This window comes from Vitis riparia, chromosome 1 (assembly GCF_004353265.1).
Source record: "Vitis riparia cultivar Riparia Gloire de Montpellier isolate 1030 chromosome 1, EGFV_Vit.rip_1.0, whole genome shotgun sequence".
Taxonomy (NCBI): Eukaryota; Viridiplantae; Streptophyta; class Magnoliopsida; order Vitales; family Vitaceae; genus Vitis; species Vitis riparia.
This window is the reverse complement of record NC_048431.1, coordinates 7,392,121-7,413,116: the sequence shown is the minus strand read 5'-3', so window position 1 is coordinate 7,413,116 and position 20,996 is coordinate 7,392,121. Positions and strand designations below refer to the sequence as shown.

General features: G+C 36.7%; 2 protein-coding genes across 3 annotated transcripts; both read right to left on the bottom strand.

The window, feature by feature from the left end:
- Window positions 1-1,305: 1,305 nt before the first annotated feature.
- Window positions 1,306-10,375, bottom strand: LOC117915224. Of its 2 annotated transcripts, none has more exons than XM_034830788.1 (15): window positions 10,037-10,375; window positions 8,651-8,738; window positions 8,420-8,531; window positions 8,133-8,282; window positions 4,860-4,964; window positions 3,453-3,536; window positions 3,266-3,381; window positions 3,047-3,148; window positions 2,855-2,968; window positions 2,697-2,753; window positions 2,518-2,584; window positions 2,369-2,422; window positions 2,201-2,275; window positions 2,057-2,092; window positions 1,306-1,749 (listed from the first exon to the last, which is right to left on the bottom strand). In XM_034830788.1, exons 2-15 carry the CDS (start codon window positions 8,668-8,670, stop codon window positions 1,636-1,638), a joined length of 1,206 nt encoding a protein of 401 aa, XP_034686679.1. In that variant the 5' UTR covers window positions 8,671-8,738; window positions 10,037-10,375; the 3' UTR covers window positions 1,306-1,635. The 2 variants fall into 2 exon arrangements, with proteins under 2 accessions (XP_034686679.1, XP_034686683.1); XM_034830792.1 differs by lacking the exon at window positions 10,037-10,375 and adding an exon at window positions 9,960-10,004.
- A 1,592-nt stretch (window positions 10,376-11,967) lies between these two features.
- On the bottom strand, window positions 11,968-20,996 carry LOC117917664 (chloroplast sensor kinase, chloroplastic). The gene is made up of 9 exons (XM_034834014.1): window positions 20,507-20,996; window positions 20,161-20,322; window positions 19,768-20,064; window positions 18,592-18,657; window positions 18,441-18,509; window positions 18,223-18,315; window positions 16,037-16,260; window positions 13,492-13,765; window positions 11,968-12,538 (listed from the first exon to the last, which is right to left on the bottom strand). Exons 1-9 carry the CDS (start codon window positions 20,960-20,962, stop codon window positions 12,296-12,298), a joined length of 1,884 nt encoding a protein of 627 aa, XP_034689905.1. The 5' UTR covers window positions 20,963-20,996; the 3' UTR covers window positions 11,968-12,295.

The window sequence follows — 20,996 nt, the reverse complement described above, 5'->3', positions numbered from 1 at the left end:
AGAGAAAAAGAGTATGAGAGAAGGTAGAGCTACAAGAAGCAAATTCAGTTTTCCCAACACAGCTTTAGACTTCACCAACTTGGGGGGCAGCTGATAAATATGGGTGGCTGAAGCCAACCCAAATGGGAGTTAACCGTGGTTGAGGAAGAGGTAACCAGGGGTGTGGACGGAGAAGATACGTGGCGACACGTGTAAGGTATCTGGAAGACATATTGATAAATAAGAGTAACTGATTGTGGTGGGCTTTTCACAGAAAGAAAGGGGGGTAATTTTGCGGAAGGCACGTGTCCAAGGAACTTTGGGACTACCAATTGGGAGGCGCCTGGTGGGGATTTCAGTTGGGTGGAAGTTTCTTGATTCCCGGAAACGCGTAACATCATGATTTGTGGAGCTTACTTATCATTTACACTAAATTCCCGCGTTTGCTTTTGGCGTCACTCTCCCATCAATACCATTATCATCACTCTCCCTCTTTTTGCATCTTCCACGCCTACCACATGACGCCTGTTGGGTACTAGGTTTCCTTCCACTTTCCTTGTCCATTCTTTTATAATCCCATCTTCTTTCATCGGTTGCTAATTGGCTTTATATTTTTTTTTTGGAAACTAAACATCTTCTCAAATTAATGCTGTTTTTTCTTCTGTAACTTTGAGCCAAATAGAAAAATCAGGGAGGTCAAATTTTTAGGAAGGGCGCACATTGATGAGAAAGCGTCAAGGTAGGCTCAAGATTTGAGAATAAGAATGGGTAATTTGGATGGAATCTCAGCTTTGAAGCATTCGCCCTCAAACGTTGACTGTCTAGTACACGCACATGGAACGGAACCGCCGATCACACGTACCAACATTAACCAGGAATGTGAAACACGTTGGGAAGCTAAAGTAATCTACTGCACAGGAATATACATGAATAATTGATGGCCGCAGAGTGTTTTTAGGGCAGAAAATGGCACACGTAGGCCACCTGATGAGCCACCTATACCATTTATCAGTCAATGGAATTTAGAGCAGACTTTCGAAGCGCATGGTCTTCGGTTGTTTGGAATTGTTAGGTTGCTTTCCATTGTAGTTGAAGAATCAAAAAATTCTTCTCCGAAATCAATTGTTTTATAAAGAGGATAAAATTCACTTACCTCTCACCTCTCACCTCTCACATCCCTTGAAATTTGAGTATTCAAATTAATGACTCAGACATGACCTTACAACATTAAATATCTTAATTTGAGTTTTCATGTTTTGTTGATTTGAAGATATATGTATGATCCATTTGGATAGTGATAGGAGATGAATTTGCATATTCCCAGGATTGCTAGCATTAACTTTCATTCATATTTCATCTATAATGGCCCATGAAGGAGGAACTTTCATGCCCATTTAATGTCTACATATCAATGTGTGAAAGAGAGAACAAAAATGAAAGACGATGATAGAAACGAATAATTGACCTTTTTTCTCTCTCACCTGCCACCCGGGTACCCATTCTTTTCCAGCAGCATGGAAGATCAAAGCACTCTCATCAGTAACCTCTGGGATACTAAAAAATGATCGCTATTATTAAATAAAAAATAAAAATAAAAACCCTAAGAACAGTGGTAATTATGATTGTATACAGGTCAGCTTCTGTGAGGGTCATCCTCTAGTCAGCTGTGGAATTGGTAGGATTAATTCCCATCTCCTTGTAATATGCTTTTTCGGCATTGGTCATGCGAACTCGAAACATGGTCCACTCTTTTTTACACCTCTCCCTCACCTGGAACCAATAAAGACAGAAATATCCCGTAAACAATTATTGGAATCACCAATTAATGCAATACAATAACAACTATAAACCCAATAAAAAATAAATTTTAAAATAAAAAAAAATAAAGAAATCATGTCTAGCATTTTTGTGAGATGCAGTATAAGGTTCTTGCATTTGAAAATTTGATGGCACTAAAGAAAATTGAAGGTACATGAGCACATGAAAGGAAAGCAGGAGACAAGAGTCTATATGCATAATGTTAACTTTGCTATAAAATGGAAACCGGGTATGTTGCGAAGAAAAAGGTGTAACTAACCCCTTGCCATGGTGCCTTTCCATTCTCTGCTTGCCCCTATAAAAACATAACGGTTACTCCAGTATTCTATTTCATAGATCTTTTCATTACAAAACGTTTATATAAATAAAAATGTAGTAGAAAATTTTTCTGAAGATGATTTACCTGGTTCCCAAGCGAGGGAACAGTTTGATGAACGATCCATTGAGAATCTACAACTCCAATTTTCTCATGGGCAGGCTGTTTCAAAGACGAAGAAGTTCCAATATGATCATGCATGCTAACAAACAAATAATATAAGAGAATTAGAAGTAGGCAGACATACGTCAGTACCTCTACACATCTTCTGAGAGCAAAGTCAAGACCCCAACCATGTACCAGGTCATTCTGCAATTCCCACAGAAAGGCACTTAAACTTGATAGTAACAGGTCAACTGGAGCAACCGAGAACTTACTAATTCTAAATTTGAGGATATATATACCTGAAGCATATGCCACACACACCGCCATGCATCTCTAGAAAATACAGGAGCCATGATCTCAACAAACCTGCATTTGGAAAAGGAAAACTAATAATTTTGTTTCTAATCCATTGTCAGACCATGCAGGAGTGGGAATGAACAGAAAAAATAACAACAGTACTGCTCAAAGCTTTTCATACGCTGCACAGGGAGGCAAATGTGGGTTAGGGCACCAGCCTGGTTTCTCCTCTGTTTCTCTGGTAGAAAAATTGGGGAAAAACAAGGAGAATAGGTCATTCCATTAATCTATAATAAGTAACAAATGAAAGGGAACTTTGGTGTTAATGTCTATTCTTACTTGTGGACTTCTCGATCACCTCTTCTTTTTGTCATCTGCCATGTTAACCCTTTATTAGGTTCTAAACCAGGTTGTGAAATCTCCAAGCCATATTTCCTCACTAGTCTTATATATCTGGAATTGGAAAATGACATAAGTTGGGTAGACTGAAACACAAATGCCATAAAAAAGATATTTATGTCTAACACTCACTCTTCTGCATTAAAATGCTCAACTCCTAGATCTTCATCCCAGATAAATATATAGTCATATGGTGCCACAATGTCAGGATGCAGAAACCTTTTGGCATACCACCTAGGACAAAATTGCAAAGAATGAATTTAAAAGAATAAAACAGACCATAGCTTATTGAAACCTACCAGAAAAAGTGAAACTTCTATTCAAAAATAATCCTTTGCAGAAGCACCTTACCATTTTGTTTGTCTCCGAACGCTCACATGAATGGCCTTCTTTGACCACTCAAATTCATCCCATTCAGTTGTTCGACCATCATAATGAAATAGAAGGATGGTAAAGTCCTCAGAGAACTGCACAACAGACATTTAGTAGCAGAAGAGAGACAAATTTAGTAGCAGAGAGGAGAGGGGGAGAAATCAACCTTTTTAACTGCTGCATCGACATTTTTTTTCTGATCACAACCAACAGTAAATGTTACAAGATACTTTGGTTTGGTAGTCAGGTCCTGCCAATGTAAACTAGATCAATACCACAAAGTTAAAATCAGAGATCACAATATTCTAGTATGTCAACATCAGAGATATCCAAGCATCCATCAATTAGAATTGAAGAGCAAATATCAAGCAGCAGCATCCAGACTAAGGAGAGATACAAGGTAAAAGTATCCTTTTCTCTTTCTGTTCCTCTCTCTTACTATTACTTGTAAACGATACAGACTTACACACCTGACAAAGAATTCCTGATTGTCTAGATTCGACATACATTTAATGTAAGGATGGTGCTACATACATCACTGCTTTTACTACATTTTCTACTACCTGCATATACTGTGATGATTGAATATGGAAAAAGTGATCAGGATGCATTGAATACAAAAGTTGTGCATCCTTCAATCACCACCTGACACCCAACAAGGTGTAAAAGTGATGGTGAATGAGATATTTTCCTTAATGTAGTACATCTTTCCACATTACAGAGATTGCTTTCTTTATCTCTTGTATCCACTTTCATTCCAATTTGCATCTATCACTTGAAATGCTCAGGGTGCATAGTGGAGATAAGTTTCTACATGTGCCATCTTTCTTGTTTTATGCAATTATTTATATTTCATAGCCTATATTCTAGCTCCCCTGTGACCTATATTGCATGGGTTTGGGTGCAATGCATGTCCAGGTGTCCCAAATTTTAGGATACAAGAACTCGGTTGAAAGGACCTCAATACAAGATTTGGGTACTTGGATACAACATAATGAAGGGAAAAAATCAATTAGAAATCAATCAGAAGCAAACATATCCCTGATAAGGACCTCTATCTTTCTCTCTTATTCCTAAATATTCTAACAAACCAAATTCTTGTCTTGTTTCAATGTGATAATCCCAAAGAAAAAAAAACACTGGGTAAAAAACAATTGAAAAACACGCATTCTCATATGAAGCAAAATAGGTCTATCTGACAAAGATCCCATACACATACACATGTCATATCTCCATACAAACACACATTGAGATGCTTTGGGACACCCTTTGGGTGCCTCTTTCTTTTTATATTCAGGAATGACAGTTTGCAAGGTCTTAGGTGTCATTAATATCACTGTCACACATCAGACAGCTATTTATCATCGCTCCCTGGTTCCAATGACGAAAATTAGCATCTGCCTTATAACAAGCAAACAGAAAACTATTATTCTACCTATCACAGCAGACCTCATGATAGATTTTATGAAGTTTAAATTATAGGACACTCAAAACACCAATGCAATAGAAGTTCTAGAAGAAAATCTGAAGTTCAACGGTATAGCACACAGCATTGATCATGGAAGATACATACCTCACTAGGTTTACCCCACAATCTACGGAGGTAGAAGTCTGACTCAGCTGCAACAATGCCTGGGGGTAGTCTTTCTGCACCCCGAGGATTTGAAGGGGCCCAAATCTGCATCAGAATCATAAATTAGGATGCTATTATTTAAGCTATGTTAATATGCATCATCTAATACACACACAAGGAAAAAAAAAGTGCTTATATATACTAGGATCATGTTTACACCTACCTTTCCTCTCTCAATGTGCACCTCATTGAAAAAATAAACAGACAAAGGTGGGTGTATTTAACACACACACACGCACATATAATATATATATATGGAGACAGAGAGATAAGGTTGAGGCAGCAGCTTGCTGACAAAGAAATAAAGTAATCCAACTTTAGATACCAGTATGCATGTATACATAGAAGATGGCCAACTTTTACCACCACACCAATATTAATCACACGAAGAGATGCAAAAAAATATATTATGAAAGCCTTCCGGTTAACAGAGTCATAAGCTTTTTATCCCAAGTGGCCTCATGCTTTTCACCCAAAATCATGTTGATGCAAACTGGTGAGAAACCAATAGAGAAATATTTTCATAGAATCCCCACTCGCTACCCCAGTTTCATCAATGCACCTGGCCATCTTTTATATCTTTTCAGTACTTGGATAATGAAAGAACTGATAAGCGGTTGTGTTTATCAGCATTTACACTCCATGCCTGCAAAGCATTATAAGGCTTCCACCAACATTTTGTTTCATAAATTTCCATATACAATGCCTTATGGGATGTGCTTGGTCTTGGAAAAGGAACAAAAGCAATGGTGCTCATAAAACAACAGAGGAAGGCATCCCACTTCTTCCTCGATCAAGAAAATGTTATTCAGTGATTTGCCAAAGCAGGGGAGGGGAAAATCAACCACAACCCAAAACAACAATAATGATAATAAGAACAACAATAATGAGCATGTTGATGACATCAAATGTAGGGCTGGCAACAGAAAACTAGCATGAGGAGAAAAGATGGAAGCAGAACATTTCAGAAGAAAAGGAAAACAAAAGAGGAAAAAAATAATAATACAAACAAACAAAAAGAGGCAAGGTGTCTACTTTGTTTCAATATCATCCACAATTCAACCATCTTTGCATCTTAGAACTGGATGTTCACAGGTAGGGCACTCATGCCAAAACATTCATAAGTTCCTGAATCCATCAGTATGGCATGCTGGATTATACAACTGAGGAAATCTTTTTTTCATAATCACAACATCCACCAACTGTTCCAGGCATAAACATAACTGTGGAATCACAAGCAGGAACTTACAACAGTAGGTACACACAGGGTAAAGTTAAACTTTAATGGATAGAGTGAAGGTAGGACTAGGTAGAAGATGAACAAAATGACCATGACAAAACCATCATCACATGGTTCAATCTCATGGCCATGCATAAAATGCAGCAAACCCCCATCCACCAGCCAATCATAATAAAATCACCACAAATGCAACTAGTGTGCAGTGCATCCCCGTCCACTGGACAATAATTATAGAGTCATCATAAATGCTACTACACTAGCAATATGGCAAGCTGAATTGCACAAAACCTGATATGTATTATGCTTCTGCACCAAAATACTAAATTTTCTCTTTTGTTTTATTTTTTCCATTTTTTCAAGGCAACACATAAACAATAATCAATTGAAGCCATCTAACAAAATAGACAGTTCTTGACCAAGGCAAAGGCACTTTGTTAGTTTATTCAATTGATCTAGGAATTTTCTAATGTATATGTCTCTCATCAGCATATTGGAATATGAAGAAATTTAGGCTGTGTTTGGTTCCTAGAAAGTTTGAAGGAAAATGTGAGGAAAAGAAAATAGAAAGGAAAGGAAAAGTAAAGAAAAATAGAAAATAGATTTAAAGTCAATAAATTATTTTTATATACCACTTCAAACTTTTTTCACTCATTTAACTTTTCTATATAAAGATTAAATAATTTAAAAATATACCAATTTCTTAGTAATTTTAATTATATTTGACTTTCTTTCATATTTTCCATAGTAAAACCAAACATAAGAAAATCATTTTCCTTGGCATTTTTTTTTCTTTCCTTAGTACTTTCCAAGAACCAAACATAACCTTAGGAAGGTTGCATTATAACTTAGTTAACTAGACCAATTAATTAGATTATGATTTGATACTAGAATATTTCAGAATCATTTTATAAAATCCATTGCCTTGTGGGATAGTTTCTAAAAGTGTACCTAGGCCCAAGGCACAGTAACTCGGCTGTAGCACCTTGTTGGAGAGGCGCACACCTTATCTATTCTTTTTCTTTTTTCTTTTTTTGCTCCTTTTTACATGTCAATTCTGAAATTTATGACTGAATATTAAAATTTTTACACAAGTGCATTATTCTTTTGTTTGATACTTCTTTGTAATGCTTGGGATCTTGATTTATTTATTGCCTAAATTGGAATTTTAGACAATATTTGATCATGGATAAATATATTGCATTCCCAAATTTACAATCTTTTATAAAATTGACATGCACCCTAGGGTTTGCCTCACTTCGTTCAGGTGTGCAGCTCAGATATCGCCTTGCACCTAAAACCTAGAAGACCTTTGAGCATTGGGTATTTAGATGAAATTCAAAAGATTCTAGTTTTATTTCTCATTTTCTTACTCGGCATCAGCATTTACCCCATCTGCATTTTTGTCAGTTGTCAATCTAACTCCCTATGTGTAGGTTGATGGCTACATCTAAAGGGGTTAGTCTGACATAAACTCGTTGAAACCATTCCTGGACAGCTTAAGCTACAAGGGTATGTGGTTATTTAACCTTCTACAATTCTGTTGAGGCTACATAGCAACTAAAACAGTAAATAACTTATACCACACCTTCATTGAGTTACCACTAAATGATATTTTCTTAAGAACATAAAAGGCTAGTTTGCTTCATGTAAAAGGAAAACAACATCCTCTTCTTCCTGTCAGCAGTAAGATTAGAAATTTCACTTAACCAATGGTACAAGTGTCTTATAGTGTTCTTTATTCATAAAACATTGAACCAGCTTTTCTATCTGCAGTAAAGATTACAAAAATCCCAAATGGATTTACGTGATAAATGAGAACCGCATGGTTTCAGAGTCGTAGCTTTGGCCCAGGTTAGAGTTCAAAAGTGATTAAATTCAAACTTAGTCTTTAACAGCAACAAATTTTCCAGCCATATAAAACTTGAAAGTCAGGACTCTTTACTTGTGACAGGTATAAATGAGAGGAGCCATACCTTTGAGGTGCCATTTAAATTTTGAGCTTGTGTCCTGTTGTACTTTGCAGAAGACAAAGCATCCAACAGTGCTTGGGTTGAAAAGCCTGAACTTTTGTCCCGAATGTAAGCGATATCAACATTGGGAAGAAGGCTGGATGGGAGATTCAGCTGCCAAAATTTGACATAGTGAAACAAGTTTAATAACTCAAGCAATATTACAAGAAGATAAAATAATTAGCAAAACCATGAACATAACAGAGAGGAGACAAAACAGAAACAAAAAACTAAGAACAATGCAATTGTACCTTAGTTATCGACAAAGTTGGAAAAGATATTCCTATTAGAAAGCCAAAAACAACTCCAACAGAAATTGTTACAATAAACCTCATAGTCTCATTTGGTTTTCTAACAATTACACTGCAACCAAGAAGAGGAAACCGTCATATAAAATTGATTTGATATCACATATATCTAAGCAAAATCCTAGGGAAAAAATGAGCTCTTTCTACTAAAAGAAGAAACAGGAAGTTCTCAACCTGCGTCCAAAATTTCTCATTGTATTTACAATCTTCTGTCTCTATCTTCAAAACAGGAGAAGCTGCAATATAGATAGAAAGACCTGCTCTGCATTGTTTAATAAATTGAGTGTCAGTATGTCAGAAAATAAAGAGAAACCCTCATGACTGGAAGATGGACCTAACATGACCCAAAGTTTTTGGGTATGCAACTTTTGAATCTAAATGAAAGTTTATGAGATGATGAAACAAAAGAAGAGTTAAATTGCAACTTCAACAAGGAAACATGCTCATAATTCTACAGAAGGTGCCCAAAATTACAGCCAATTTGGTATTAGAAAGTGGGTCTTTATGAAGCACATATAAACTGCAGAATTTAATCAAATACTTAGATAAAAAAATTAAATAAAAAAAAAAAAAAAAAACCACTCAGAGACACTGCTAGGTGCTAAAAGCTGACCTTTTCATCCCTACCAGAAAATATTTGCTCTCAAAGGATTAGCACACGTTCATGTGAGACCCTCAAAATAATATCTCAATCCCTCCCCATACTGAATTTATACTACAAGCCTAATAAGAGAGGTGTAACTCAAGTCCCAAATAAAAATAATAACATAATGAGTATAATGTTATTATACTCTGTAGACATAAAAGGCTCCTAGATTGGAAGAAAATCACTCATCAACACTACACTCAGACCTAGCTAGAAGCAATTCTTCAAACTCCATATGAATGATTAAAGGAGCAAGTGACCATGTCCTTATTCCTCCATATCCTCCATGAGAAAGCCACCATGTGCCCCCTTTTGACAGTAACAACTTTAATTAGCAGACACAAACCCCAGCACCACACAGGCAAGTAACGGCATGCCCTCTTAGAATAGCAATTGCAACTCAGATATAACAACCCGAATCCCAGTATCCTATCAGTATAGTCGGGGGAAAGACAACCCGCATTTGCTTACATTCAAAGATATTGAATTAAAATTCCAATAACTCAAGCATCAAGTCAGCTTAAAAACTGATAGACATTCCTGATTATTCAAATCAGTTTTGTGAATTAATGTAAATCAACTTCGATCTTCGATCCACAATACAAAATGATACGTACATCAGAATCTACCAGTTTAGAAAGGGGTCATATCGACCGAATGTTAGTTAAAAAGATTATAACTGGAGTCGATAGGAATCAAATTTTCCACCTCCTATCGACGTCAGTAAAAATTGAATGATAAAATATGATTGAAACCGGTTCGGTTTTTGAGAAAGACCAAGACAAGAAAGGAAGAATAAATGATGCTTCATATTGCTCTGGTTCCCAGAAAACGAACAATTCAAAAGGATTCATGATCTCTATTCCTTCCCTTTTCCTGCATTTTCCCAGCAACCAAATGAACTCAAAACATACCCAGCAGGAAAATCACGTTGAACAAAGGGCGAAGAAGACGACCAAGATCCAGCGAACTGAAAGCATAAAAAGCTCCGAATCACGAGAGTCCTACAGCTTCAACTCTTTTTAAAAACTTCGTGACGGGCTTTTCGAAATCTCCCCAAGACACCAAAAGACAAAAGGGAAAGCTGAAGAAATTAAACAAAAAAGAAAAAGATAAAAAGAAAACGAGGAATTTTCTGGAGAAAAGGGAATGAATAATTTTCTCGTGAACTTTGGGAAATCAAAGATTCAAGATTAGTATTATATACGGAAAAGAAAAAAGAGGGAAAAGGGACAGGGTTTGATTAATTTGCTTAAGAAACATCTTTAAATATACTGTTATTACACACTAAACCGCCGAACCGCCTTCAAGATTAGACTAATTACAGTCCTAATAAGTGAACTTTTAGGACTAATAAGTAATAACAGAAATCATTTTTGACTTTTCTCTCCTTTTTTTTTTTTTTCTTTTTTGGGGGGAGTGGGGTATTGACCGCCTCAATCCTACCACACTCATGCCCCCATTTCATTTATGGAATTTGACACCTTCCCCATTTGCATGATTTGTTTTATTTGGATTTTATAATATTTTAATTTTTTATTACTTGGGAGTCTAGTGGGAAAGGAATGAGAATGATACCTTGTTGGAAAACGGTTCTCTTTTTATAAGGGCATTAATGTTATTTTTAGAGAAAGTGGATACGAAACGAGATTTCATGGTGTCATTTATTATAGGCAAACACACAACTGTTTAGGTTATAGAAACTGCAATACGGGCAAGGGCAGAATCAGAATGGTAATGGAGAGGAATCAGAGGATGAGGTTGGGTTAGTAGATATGGTCGGACCTCATCTTTCACTCCACTTGGAATATATTTGTTGGTTAAATTACCACTTCAAGGTTCACAGTAGTGGAATGTGACTTGCTTCCAACTACCATTCACTGTACCCACCACTGCTGGTTCGGCAAGTGAAAGGAGGTTTTTTTTTTTTTACCCTATTTAATAGATATAAAACGGTTTCAAAAAATGGAAGGAGCATTGGGCCATTGGCCAGCTAAGTGAGTTGGCCCATGAAATGTAGATGGAATCATGGAAAGACCTCATTCCAGAGCTTATGTTTTTTTCTACCACCCTTTTTACTGTACATTTAACATCATTTACAGTGGAAGCATCACCAATTTTATTGTCTGGGTGTTTCCTTGAAAATTAAGGAGTAGACTGTGGTCAGTGGATTCTAATAATGTCCTAGTGTTAATAGATTTTGAATGAGGTGGTCAAAGTTAGGTTGGATTGACTTGTATGTGCTTCTCTTGTTCTCCAAGCCTTCAAAAGAATTGTTGCTATGGTTGGCTTCTAACTTGGAAAAAATATAATGTGGACTTCTTCAAAGCAATGGAGATGGCTTCAACGCGTTCAAGTGTTTGGCCGGTGAACACCATGCATTGTGGGTTGGGGTTGGGTGCACCACCTTGGACCCCTTGACAGCGATGCATTCACATCCTCATTATTTATTCATTTATTTGATTTATGTTTTATTATATGACGAAGTAAACAATTGGGGGAGCGTGACACGCTTCTCCCTTGCTGGCCAGCGAAGTGGGCCATGGCCCACTACATGGTGGTCGCCTGGTCGGTTGGGTGGGAATTGCTGGTTTGCAGTGGACTGGAAGGGCTGAAACAGACAAGGCCCATACCAGTCGAATACAACCACACGCTGGAAAGGCTTGGCTTCTCAAAAGAGTATGCGAGCCACCAAACATACCTAACAAGCAAAACTTCATCCTGAGCTCAACTACATGATCCAGTCAATCAGAATTTTACCCCCAAGCCAGTTTCAGAATCAGTCTACACGATTCTCACAAACAGCAAAAAGCACGTACATTCTTTTTCTTTCCCAGTCAACTAATTCATTCTTCAACGTTGTGTTCTGCTTGTTATAACATCATAAACAGAGTTTATAGTATCATTAAACAGTATCTATCAACTACTGTAATTTCCAGTAAACTCTAAAAGCTTGTTATTTACAACAATCTCTTTTGGCTGCATATGCAGCAATAAGAATAAAGCAAACTATACAAAATCCCCACAAATAACAGATAAAGAGGATGCATTGAACCGGCAAAAACTCACTGCATCTGCCAACAACTCATTCTTTGTCATTTCTCAAACTGGATGAAGAAATTCGTTTTATGTTTAACGGAATGGCCTGTACAGCAGACAGTCCCAGTTTTGTTCTAGGAGCTATTTAAATCAGAAGCAGCATCAAGAGAAGGTAACAAGATTTTTACACGAGTTCCACCAGCTCCAAGGGCAGCATCTGTAGAACGTGGTGATATGACATGGACAACACAGCCATAACTCTCGAGTATCTCACAAGCAACAGTCAGGCCAGCAACAAAGTTCCATGTCATGTTGTCTTCAAGCATATTGTCTGAGAAGAGATCTGCTCCAAATGGTGTGAGAGAATGCATCTGTGTCTGCAAGCAAACATGCCCCATAAAATAATTCACATGCCTAGCAACATAGGTCAAAATCAGAGTAGAAGCAGACACTGAAAGGCTGATGTTTAGGGTGTGAATTCTAGTCATTCCACATTTTTCACTAGCAGTATCTAACTCACATGGAAAGAATAATCAAGTTTCATATGCCACATTAGTCAACTCATGCCAAATCATCATTCACAGGTGCTAGAAATGTCAAAGAAGTTGCTCAAGCGTGCAAGAGTAAACTGGAGCATACATGACTCTCAATTTCAAATATAAATGACAGCATATCAGCTGCCACCTTGGTTCTCTATTTACAAAGGAGTTTTGGTGCAGCAAGAGACAATTTTCTTCTCAACACACTCCAATAAAACGGCTGTGACATCATTTGACAAGCCCTAAACCAAAGCTGGGAAGAACAGTAGTGGGTCATTTCATAACCATCAACAATAATTTGACAGTCCCCAACACACACACACACACACAGAGACAGAAAAAGACAAAAAGGGTGATGCCTAAGATCAGAATCAGGATAAATTCTTAGCCAATAAAACCCTCAATCCCCTATTAAGTTGTGGAGAATGTCTTCCTCTCCTTTCTATCCTAGTGCAATTCTATCTCCTATAAGAAACTATTCCTCAAACCACAGATATTTTTACATAGCATTATTATTTTCCCTTTTTTTTTTTTTTTTGGAGGGGAAAAGGGTGAGGAATGTTGAAAAAGTAGAACTTCATTGTCAAAGCAAGAACTAATGTACTGTGGAGCAACAGCAAGCTCAGAGCCCACACAAGTCAACATCCCCAAACGGCTGTATGAACAAGAGACTAACCACACCCAACAAGTACAAAGGTCATTAATAACACTGACAGCTATATTTGAAAGAGGAAAGCAAGACAGCAAAGCATACATACTCACACACACTTGGGTAAGTTTGCCATAATTACCATGTAGTGCATATCAGGCCCATCATCATCAATCACAACAAAAGCACCACCAGCTGGTGTTCCAGTAGACAATATCTCAACCTTTCCCCCAACACGTGTACGCAATAATGCACCTTCAATTAAATTGCTCAAAGCTTGTCTCAGAGCAGGTTCTTCAACAGCAACTTGCAATGTTTGTGAGCGTCCAATTAGCTCCACCTCACGTTGTTGCTTATGAGCAAGAGGTTTAATAGCCCCAACCAAATCTGCCAGTATATCATAAACATTGCATGGTCTTCCTGACATAAACAAAGACATAAGCAAAAGGGAACTTCCAAATTAACAGCAGAAGAATATAACAGAAATTATCATGCATACCAGCCAAAATAGGAGATTGATTGGGGGTTAGGGGTAGGTCTAAGTTATAAATAGTTCATAGCAGATTGGTTTTTTGTACTTTTTACTCATGACCATGCAGAAATAAGCTATAAATGAATTAAATGTCAGAGTTAACCACACATGTTCCAGACATCTTACATTGAATTCTACTGCCAGGAAAGCAGGATGCTATTGTCCAGAAAAAGTTCCCAAAAAAGACCGAATAATTGAGAAGCTCAATGCGGAAAATGAATACTACTTGTAAAATGACTCTTCATTTTGTAATAAGAATATAATCTGAATTTTTTCTCAAGATATGACCACACAAACTAAGAAACAACAAGGCTATGTGGTCTAAAGGACACAATCTTTTACACCCTGCTAGCGACTTGAATGTCAATGTTTGACATCAAGTGGCACCATTACCAACAGGAATGGAATACTGGTGTTTGAGAGTGAATGTGAAGTGGTCAGTGACTATGATATTGGTGTTTGAGATGGTGTGGCATCATTATTGTTAGGACAATGAATCTTCATTGTATGTTGGCAATTTTATTCCAATTTATTTTCTGGTTTAGATAATCTTTTTAGATAGTGACTTACTCTCCATTAAAGATTCAAGGTTACCGCTCGCTTAACCAAAAGGTCACAAGTAAGTTTAAAAAGGTTCGACTTATGACAAGTTAGGTATTCAAAGGGTTAAGTGGATCGGTTTCCTTTTATTGAATTAAAAAACTTAAATTAATTTATTTTGAAAAAAGGTTGGACCGCTTGAGTGGTGGAACAGCACTCAAGTGTTGGGACCGCTCAAGCGCCCAAGGTGCTAGAGCAGTGTCTAAGTGTGCTCAAGCACTCGTACAAAATATGGCAAAATATTTTTGGATATTTCACGCAAAAATGAGTTTGGAAACTTTGCAACATTGATCCCCTAGGGCTTTTATGCCTATATCCACCCTGTTATAACCCTTCTAGGGTCAAACACTTTTCATGGGAGTAAGTTTACCTTGCCATACTATTCCCAATCTCTCGTTGAAGGATTCAAAGCGTTGAATCTAGGGTTGTTCAAAGACCTACATCCCTTCAATGGGATTGAAGCGTATTGACTAGAGTGATTGGAGATTGCTATGTCGTGGACGTAGATCTAGTTGTAGGTACTGGTCAGTAAGTTTTAAGGTAAGCAGCCAGGTAAATCTATGTAACTTGAGCTCGAATAATAGATTAAGATAATAGGTCTTAGACCCCATGGTTTTTTATCTCCACAGTTAGTGTGAGGGTTTTCCACGTAAAAATTATTGAGTCTCATGTATACTTATTTGTTTGTTTGAGTATTTTGATTATTTTGATTAGCCATGATATCTCACATGTTTAATTGGGTTAAAAACTCAACCACCTATTGGAATACACCCATTCACCCCCCTCTAGGTGTTACCCTATGGGACTTAGGTTTTACAATTACCAACAGGAATAGAAGTATGCATGAACTGACACACATAAGTGATAAGACAATCAACCAAGCATATGCCTCATCGATGACGGTGTAAACTGCCCCTTCCTTATATGGCATTGAGTCCATCACTCAATCAGCTCTATTCACCAATTTCAACAGAAATTTCCCGAAAATATTAAAAACCATAGAGAAAACATTTTATACACATCCATGAAATGCTTGAGAACTAACATGTTTGCTATCAAAATATTTTGTGAAGGCTTGACAAGGAGATTTCTCACATTTTCTCAACTTATACAATTCTATGTGAGACCTATCACAATTTCGTTTTCTCATATAGTGTCCTATCACAATTTAGTTTTCTCATATAATGTCCTATCACTTGCTACACATTCCAATACAGTTCTTGTGTTGAACTTCTTGTATTTCTTCCCATTAAATTCTACATAATTTCTAAGAGTGAAACCTCCTACATTTTACAGGACACATTTTCCCTTTTCCTTCCTGTCATCATGTCCATCAATGATGAACCAAATGAGTAACACAGGCACATTAATCGGTAGAACATTTTTAAGGAAGGATTTCAAAAATAAGTTTGTTTGAAACTGAAAAGACATTGAATGTTATATCATCAATCAGCAATTTTCCTCTTGAATCATGATATAAAAAACTAAAAGGCGTTTTACAATCATGACTTATAAAGTAATTAAAAAAAAAAAAAAGACTTTGGGCGAAACTAACCTGATGCCATGCTGTGATACACGTGCAAGAGCAAGAGGAGGTGTAGGCATGTCTAAATCATTGGCTGCAGAAGCTAAAGAAAGTGGTTCACCAGATTCTTCTGCCTTACTACTGGAAGTTTCCCTCCAAAAGTTATCTGATAATTGATTAACTGAATCAGCATGGGCATAAGTTGATTTGTACATTTTCTTCAATGTTTCCTCATTGTATCGCACTATATTAGCCTGGAATATTTTCACAACCTAAAAAGTTAGTTTATTAATTCCTTTAATAAAACAACAAATTGGAAGCAACAAATAATAACATGGAGAGGAGAAAATAAAAAGGGCTTAAGAAATTCAAGTTGATCAATAATCTTAAAATAAGCTAGTGAGTTATGATTTAAACTGCAATTGGGATGAAGACTTGCAAGATGACTTGAGAAAGTGCATTCTGTCAAACGACAGTTTGGAAAGAAGGAAGCTCATTCTCAACCTTGGATGGAAAAAAAAAAAACCCACCAACTAAACAAGAATAACACATTCAAAAATACATATAAATGTAATTATTACATGGAAAATATGATTTTTAAGAGAGGTAATGCAAATTCAGACAACCAGATGTATATAAGTTATGAAACAACTATTTTGCACATCAGCCAGCTGCAAATCCTATTCAGCAAGGTGATTTTGTGAAACAAATTGTCGAATGGTTATAATGAAGTGCCCATTTAAGTAATTAAAAGTTAAATACCTGTTTTAATTTTGAATTTAAAAACAATAAATATTAAATAATAAATAATAATAATAAAAGATAAATAAATGTTCAAAATCTGTGATCTGTGATTAGAATGCTAATTTCTCTTTATGCATGCAGCAGGACCACTTTGGCATGAGGCAAATTAGGTGAACAGGTGAGTTTGAAGTCATAATCAAATATTGTGTGAGCTTTTCTTATTTTCCTGGAGGGAGGCATTCTTTTGTGCAGACACAGAACCCTTATGGCATAAGGTAAAGGGGTGAGTTTGAAGGAATAAACAAATACGATGTTAAGCTTTTCTTAAGTTACTGGAAGAAGGGAGAGGGAGGGACAGACACACAGAGCTAGTGTTTTTCGTCCATGTGGCAGGAACCCTTTGCCATAAGGTGCAAAGGTGACTTTGAAGGCATAATCAAATAAGGTGTGGGCTCTTCTTAAGTTCCTGGATGAAAGATAAATAGATAATTTATATTAGAACATAAAAAATAAGATAAATGGGTGTTTAAAACTTACACTATGTGATGAGAATGTTATTTTCCATTTTTTTTATTTTTTTTCATGCATGTGGCAGGACCCTTTTGCATAAGGTGAAAAGCCAAGTTGGAAGGCATGGTTAGAATCCTCTCCAATGCATAAAATGATAGGAGATCTCCTCTCAAATTAACGACAAGTCGCATATTCCCAAACTTAAGGCTTGAAAAAAAGACTAATTAATTCTTTCTTTAAAAAATCTATATATGTTTTATTATTAACAATTCAATTAAAAAAATTTAAAAACTGAATTTTAGAATAGAAATAATTATTATTTTTACAATAAATTGAATAAGAATTAAAAGAAAAAACTATATTTCTATTAAGTTTGAATTTTATCATAAAAAAACAATTCAAGAAATTCAATTTTTATATTGATTAATTTAAAAAGAAATTAACAACTTATTTCTATATTTCACCTTTTTTTTATTAGGAAAAGCTTGACAAATCAATTGATCAATAAAAAATATTAAATCTTAAGACAAAGAATAAATATTTTGTTTCTTTTATTTTATTTTTTTTAAATATTCAAAACATTCAATTTCTGTATTTATTGAATTTTTAAAAAACACTTTGCTTTTTTTATTTCAGTATTTTTTATTAATAAGACAAATAAAAATAAAATAAAGTAAATTAAAAATAATATTTTATTAAGGTTTTATGTTTATTTGATTATTTTAATAGTAAATAATCAAAGATAATGTATTTTTTTACGAAAAAATTGATGAGGCATCTTCTCAAACTATAGATTTGGGAATCTGCCACAAGTCATTTTGAAGAAGAGTAGCACATCTCTTATGATCCTATGCATTGGATAGGATCCTCACCCTAAAGGCATGATCAAATCAGGTGTGAGCTTCTCTTAACATCTCTGTGTGTGTGTGGGCGCACGCGTGTTAGAGAGGGAGAGATTGTGCCTTTGTCAGGTGAACAGCATCCTGCAGTTGTTGAAGGGCATCTCTCATGCGATCACCTTGCACCACTATGTCTTCAACAATATCATTAGCAATCTGCAAAGACATTGATGCTGTTAGCTTTCACATATAAACGCAACATCCAAACAGGGAAAAAAAGGGAGGGTGGGGTTGGTGGTGTTTGGTGGTAAAGCTTAAGAAGTACATCAATGCACACAAACCTCACTTCTCTTCATGTGAAGAGATAACATTTTACTTAAAGTTCGAATACTGGAAAGAGGACCACGGATCTGTGAGAAATTAAAACAGAAATGAGAGCAAGATTCTCCAAATTAAACCAAACCAAAATAAAAGATCAGTAAGACAACTTACTTGCTCAACCAAATCACTCATCCTGACATTATTTTGCCAGGATGATTGTTGGAGTAACATTGCTTTCTGTAGAAGAAATAAGCAAGTTAGCCAGAATTTTTTAAATGATCAAAGTCCATGAAAAATGCAGGGAGGAGGAAAACCTCAGCCAGCAGTACATGTAAGCTAGTCATCCAAATGAGAAACAAGCTATACGCATTTAAAGCCAGTAATAACAAAAATACTCCACTAGAGATCAGGGAAACCAAAATGATAAAAAAAGAAATTAGATGGACTAGTCAAGGGAGTTGCTTCTAGTGACTGTTAACCTGGACTTTGTTAATTGTAATGCAGGAATAGAATGAAAGAATATTATACATCAGCTGGCGGTGTAAAAGAGTTTAGAAGCTCAATATGATGGCTCAAGACACCACAACTTAGGAATTGAAGGTGGTGCCCATGTGATTAAAGATGAGCAAGGGTGTTGTATCACTGCAAGAGCTCACATGTCCAGCAAGGTATCTGTCATTGCGAAAGAGTGCAGTTCTTTGTGAAGATTTGTGCACAGCATTAAACTAGGGCTTCAGGGGCCAGGAGGAGGAAAACAACTCAAAGTTATCATTGAAGTTCTAAAAGGAAAAATTTACAGTTGTCATCGAACATCAGCATCTTGATCAGTGATATTAAATCCTCGATTATGCAGTTTTAAAATATGTCTTGATCATGCTCTAGTCAAGCAAACAGACCAGCAGATAGTTCAGTAAATATGGAGCAAAGATTGGAGACGACTCATGTTTGACATTGGAGAATTCCTGGGACTGTGGGTAGAAAGTTAAGGAGGTTATGAGATTATGAGGATTGTATGTGATATCTCATATTCAATAGGAGAATAAGTTTTTGCACTATATATGTGGTGAACTCATATTTGCACTATATATGTGGTGAACTACTATTTACTATTAATTATGTAAACACATTTTAAAGCCATGTGGCCCCTTGGCCAAGAGGAAACAATATCTAAGAGAGATAGAGGGAGAGAGCCGTTGCAAATGAAATTAGAGTCATTCATGACCCCCCAATATCTAGCCCATGGAACATAACAATTGTCTGCATGGAGTGTGTGTGGTGTGCTCATCTTAATGGTATTCAAGCTGTGAAAATTTTCATACATTACAGAAGAAGATATTTGGAATCTACCTGATCCATAACATAAGCCATTGCTAGAGAGCGAGAAATGTTGATCGCATTTAATCTCTGCTCCTCGGTAAACTTGTAAGATTTCAGTCCTTCTTCTTCTAGAGCCTGAATTTCCCCTAACTTCATATCTGATTGCGGAGGCAAAGCATAAGATTCATCGGGAGAGGTGCAATGTGTTAACGGGTGCCTTTCCCTTTCATCTTCCACCATTGGAAGCTCAGCAACCAAAAACCCCACAACAAATGGGTGTTTGACCATAGGAAAAACCACAGCTCTACACTCTGGTATAACTTCTGCCTACAATTGAAATTAAGACGCACTCTAAATCAAGTGAATCTTCAACTTCTACAAACAACACTCACCGAAAAGTCAATTAATATTCAAGAATCATACTTGTTGATTAGAGAGGGCAGCTTCAGCCACTCGAAAGCCTGTCGGGATACTAAAATTACCAACTAATATCACAATGTCAGCTCCATTAACTCCTGGATAAAAAGTAACTCTACGCAACTCGAGACGATCCATAACATAACTACCAGCTGGCCTTACATAGACCTGCATGGACATATCTTACCAATTACTCTATCATATCTTACAACCATTTAAGTCAAAACAAACCAAGTTTCCGAATCTGAACATTAGCCCGTTTGATTGCTGAGAAGACCTAGGAAACCAAAAGAAACTCGGAATTCCAGTTTCCTCATCAAGCAAACGGAGAGTTAAAGTATACACAACTGACCGAAAGCAGGGCATTGGGATCAACGATTCTGTGAAACAGGTCCAATTGCTCGAGACAGAGTCTCTGAAAGTCCGGGCTGGGTAGTACCAGGCCGTTCTTTTGATTCTTCTCGATCCTCTGGATGAAATCGACAGGAGATGTGGAAGCTCTGCGTATGGCCGATGCCACCGCGGAGGCCGAAGCAACCATGGCTCCCTCAGTTTCATCAGAATCAGTGAGGCTGTCATGACGAAGCGTCTTAGAGTTGGAGTTAGGGTTTTGGAGTTGGGAGGTGTTGTTGGCGATTGAATTGGAAGAGTTGGTGAGAATGAGTGGCTTCTGAGTAAAACCGTTCGGCCTGCAAAAGCCGTTGACTTTGTGGTTATTAGGGCAGACGAGGAGATTACAGTTGCTGGAAGTGGTGTTGGAGCCGGAGTTACCGACGAGGGTCTGGGGCGTAACTGCAGAGAGGAGCATTGTTTTCGATCAGACCCCAAATGGAGTGAAAGCA

What these genes read in the sequence shown, in the direction of transcription:
- LOC117915224 (XM_034830788.1), bottom strand. Translation starts at nt 8,670, where the DNA reads ATGAGAAATTTTGGACGCAG. An exon ending in GGTGATCGAGAAGTCCACAA is followed by an intron (nt 2,754 to 2,854) that starts GTAAGAATAGAC and finishes TTTTTCTACCAG; the next exon opens with AGAAACAGAGGAGAAACCAG. An exon ending in GAAAGGCACCATGGCAAGGG is followed by an intron (nt 1,750 to 2,056) that starts GTTAGTTACACC and finishes TATTGGTTCCAG; the next exon opens with GTGAGGGAGAGGTGTAAAAA.
- LOC117917664 (XM_034834014.1), bottom strand. Translation starts at nt 20,962, where the DNA reads ATGCTCCTCTCTGCAGTTACGCCCCAGACCCTCGTCGGTAACTCCGGC. An exon ending in ATCCCAATGCCCTGCTTTCG is followed by an intron (nt 20,323 to 20,506) that starts GTCAGTTGTGTA and finishes ATGTCCATGCAG; the next exon opens with GTCTATGTAAGGCCAGCTGG. An exon ending in ATGCTGTTCACCTGACAAAG is followed by an intron (nt 16,261 to 18,222) that starts GCACAATCTCTC and finishes AAAATATTCCAG; the next exon opens with GCTAATATAGTGCGATACAA.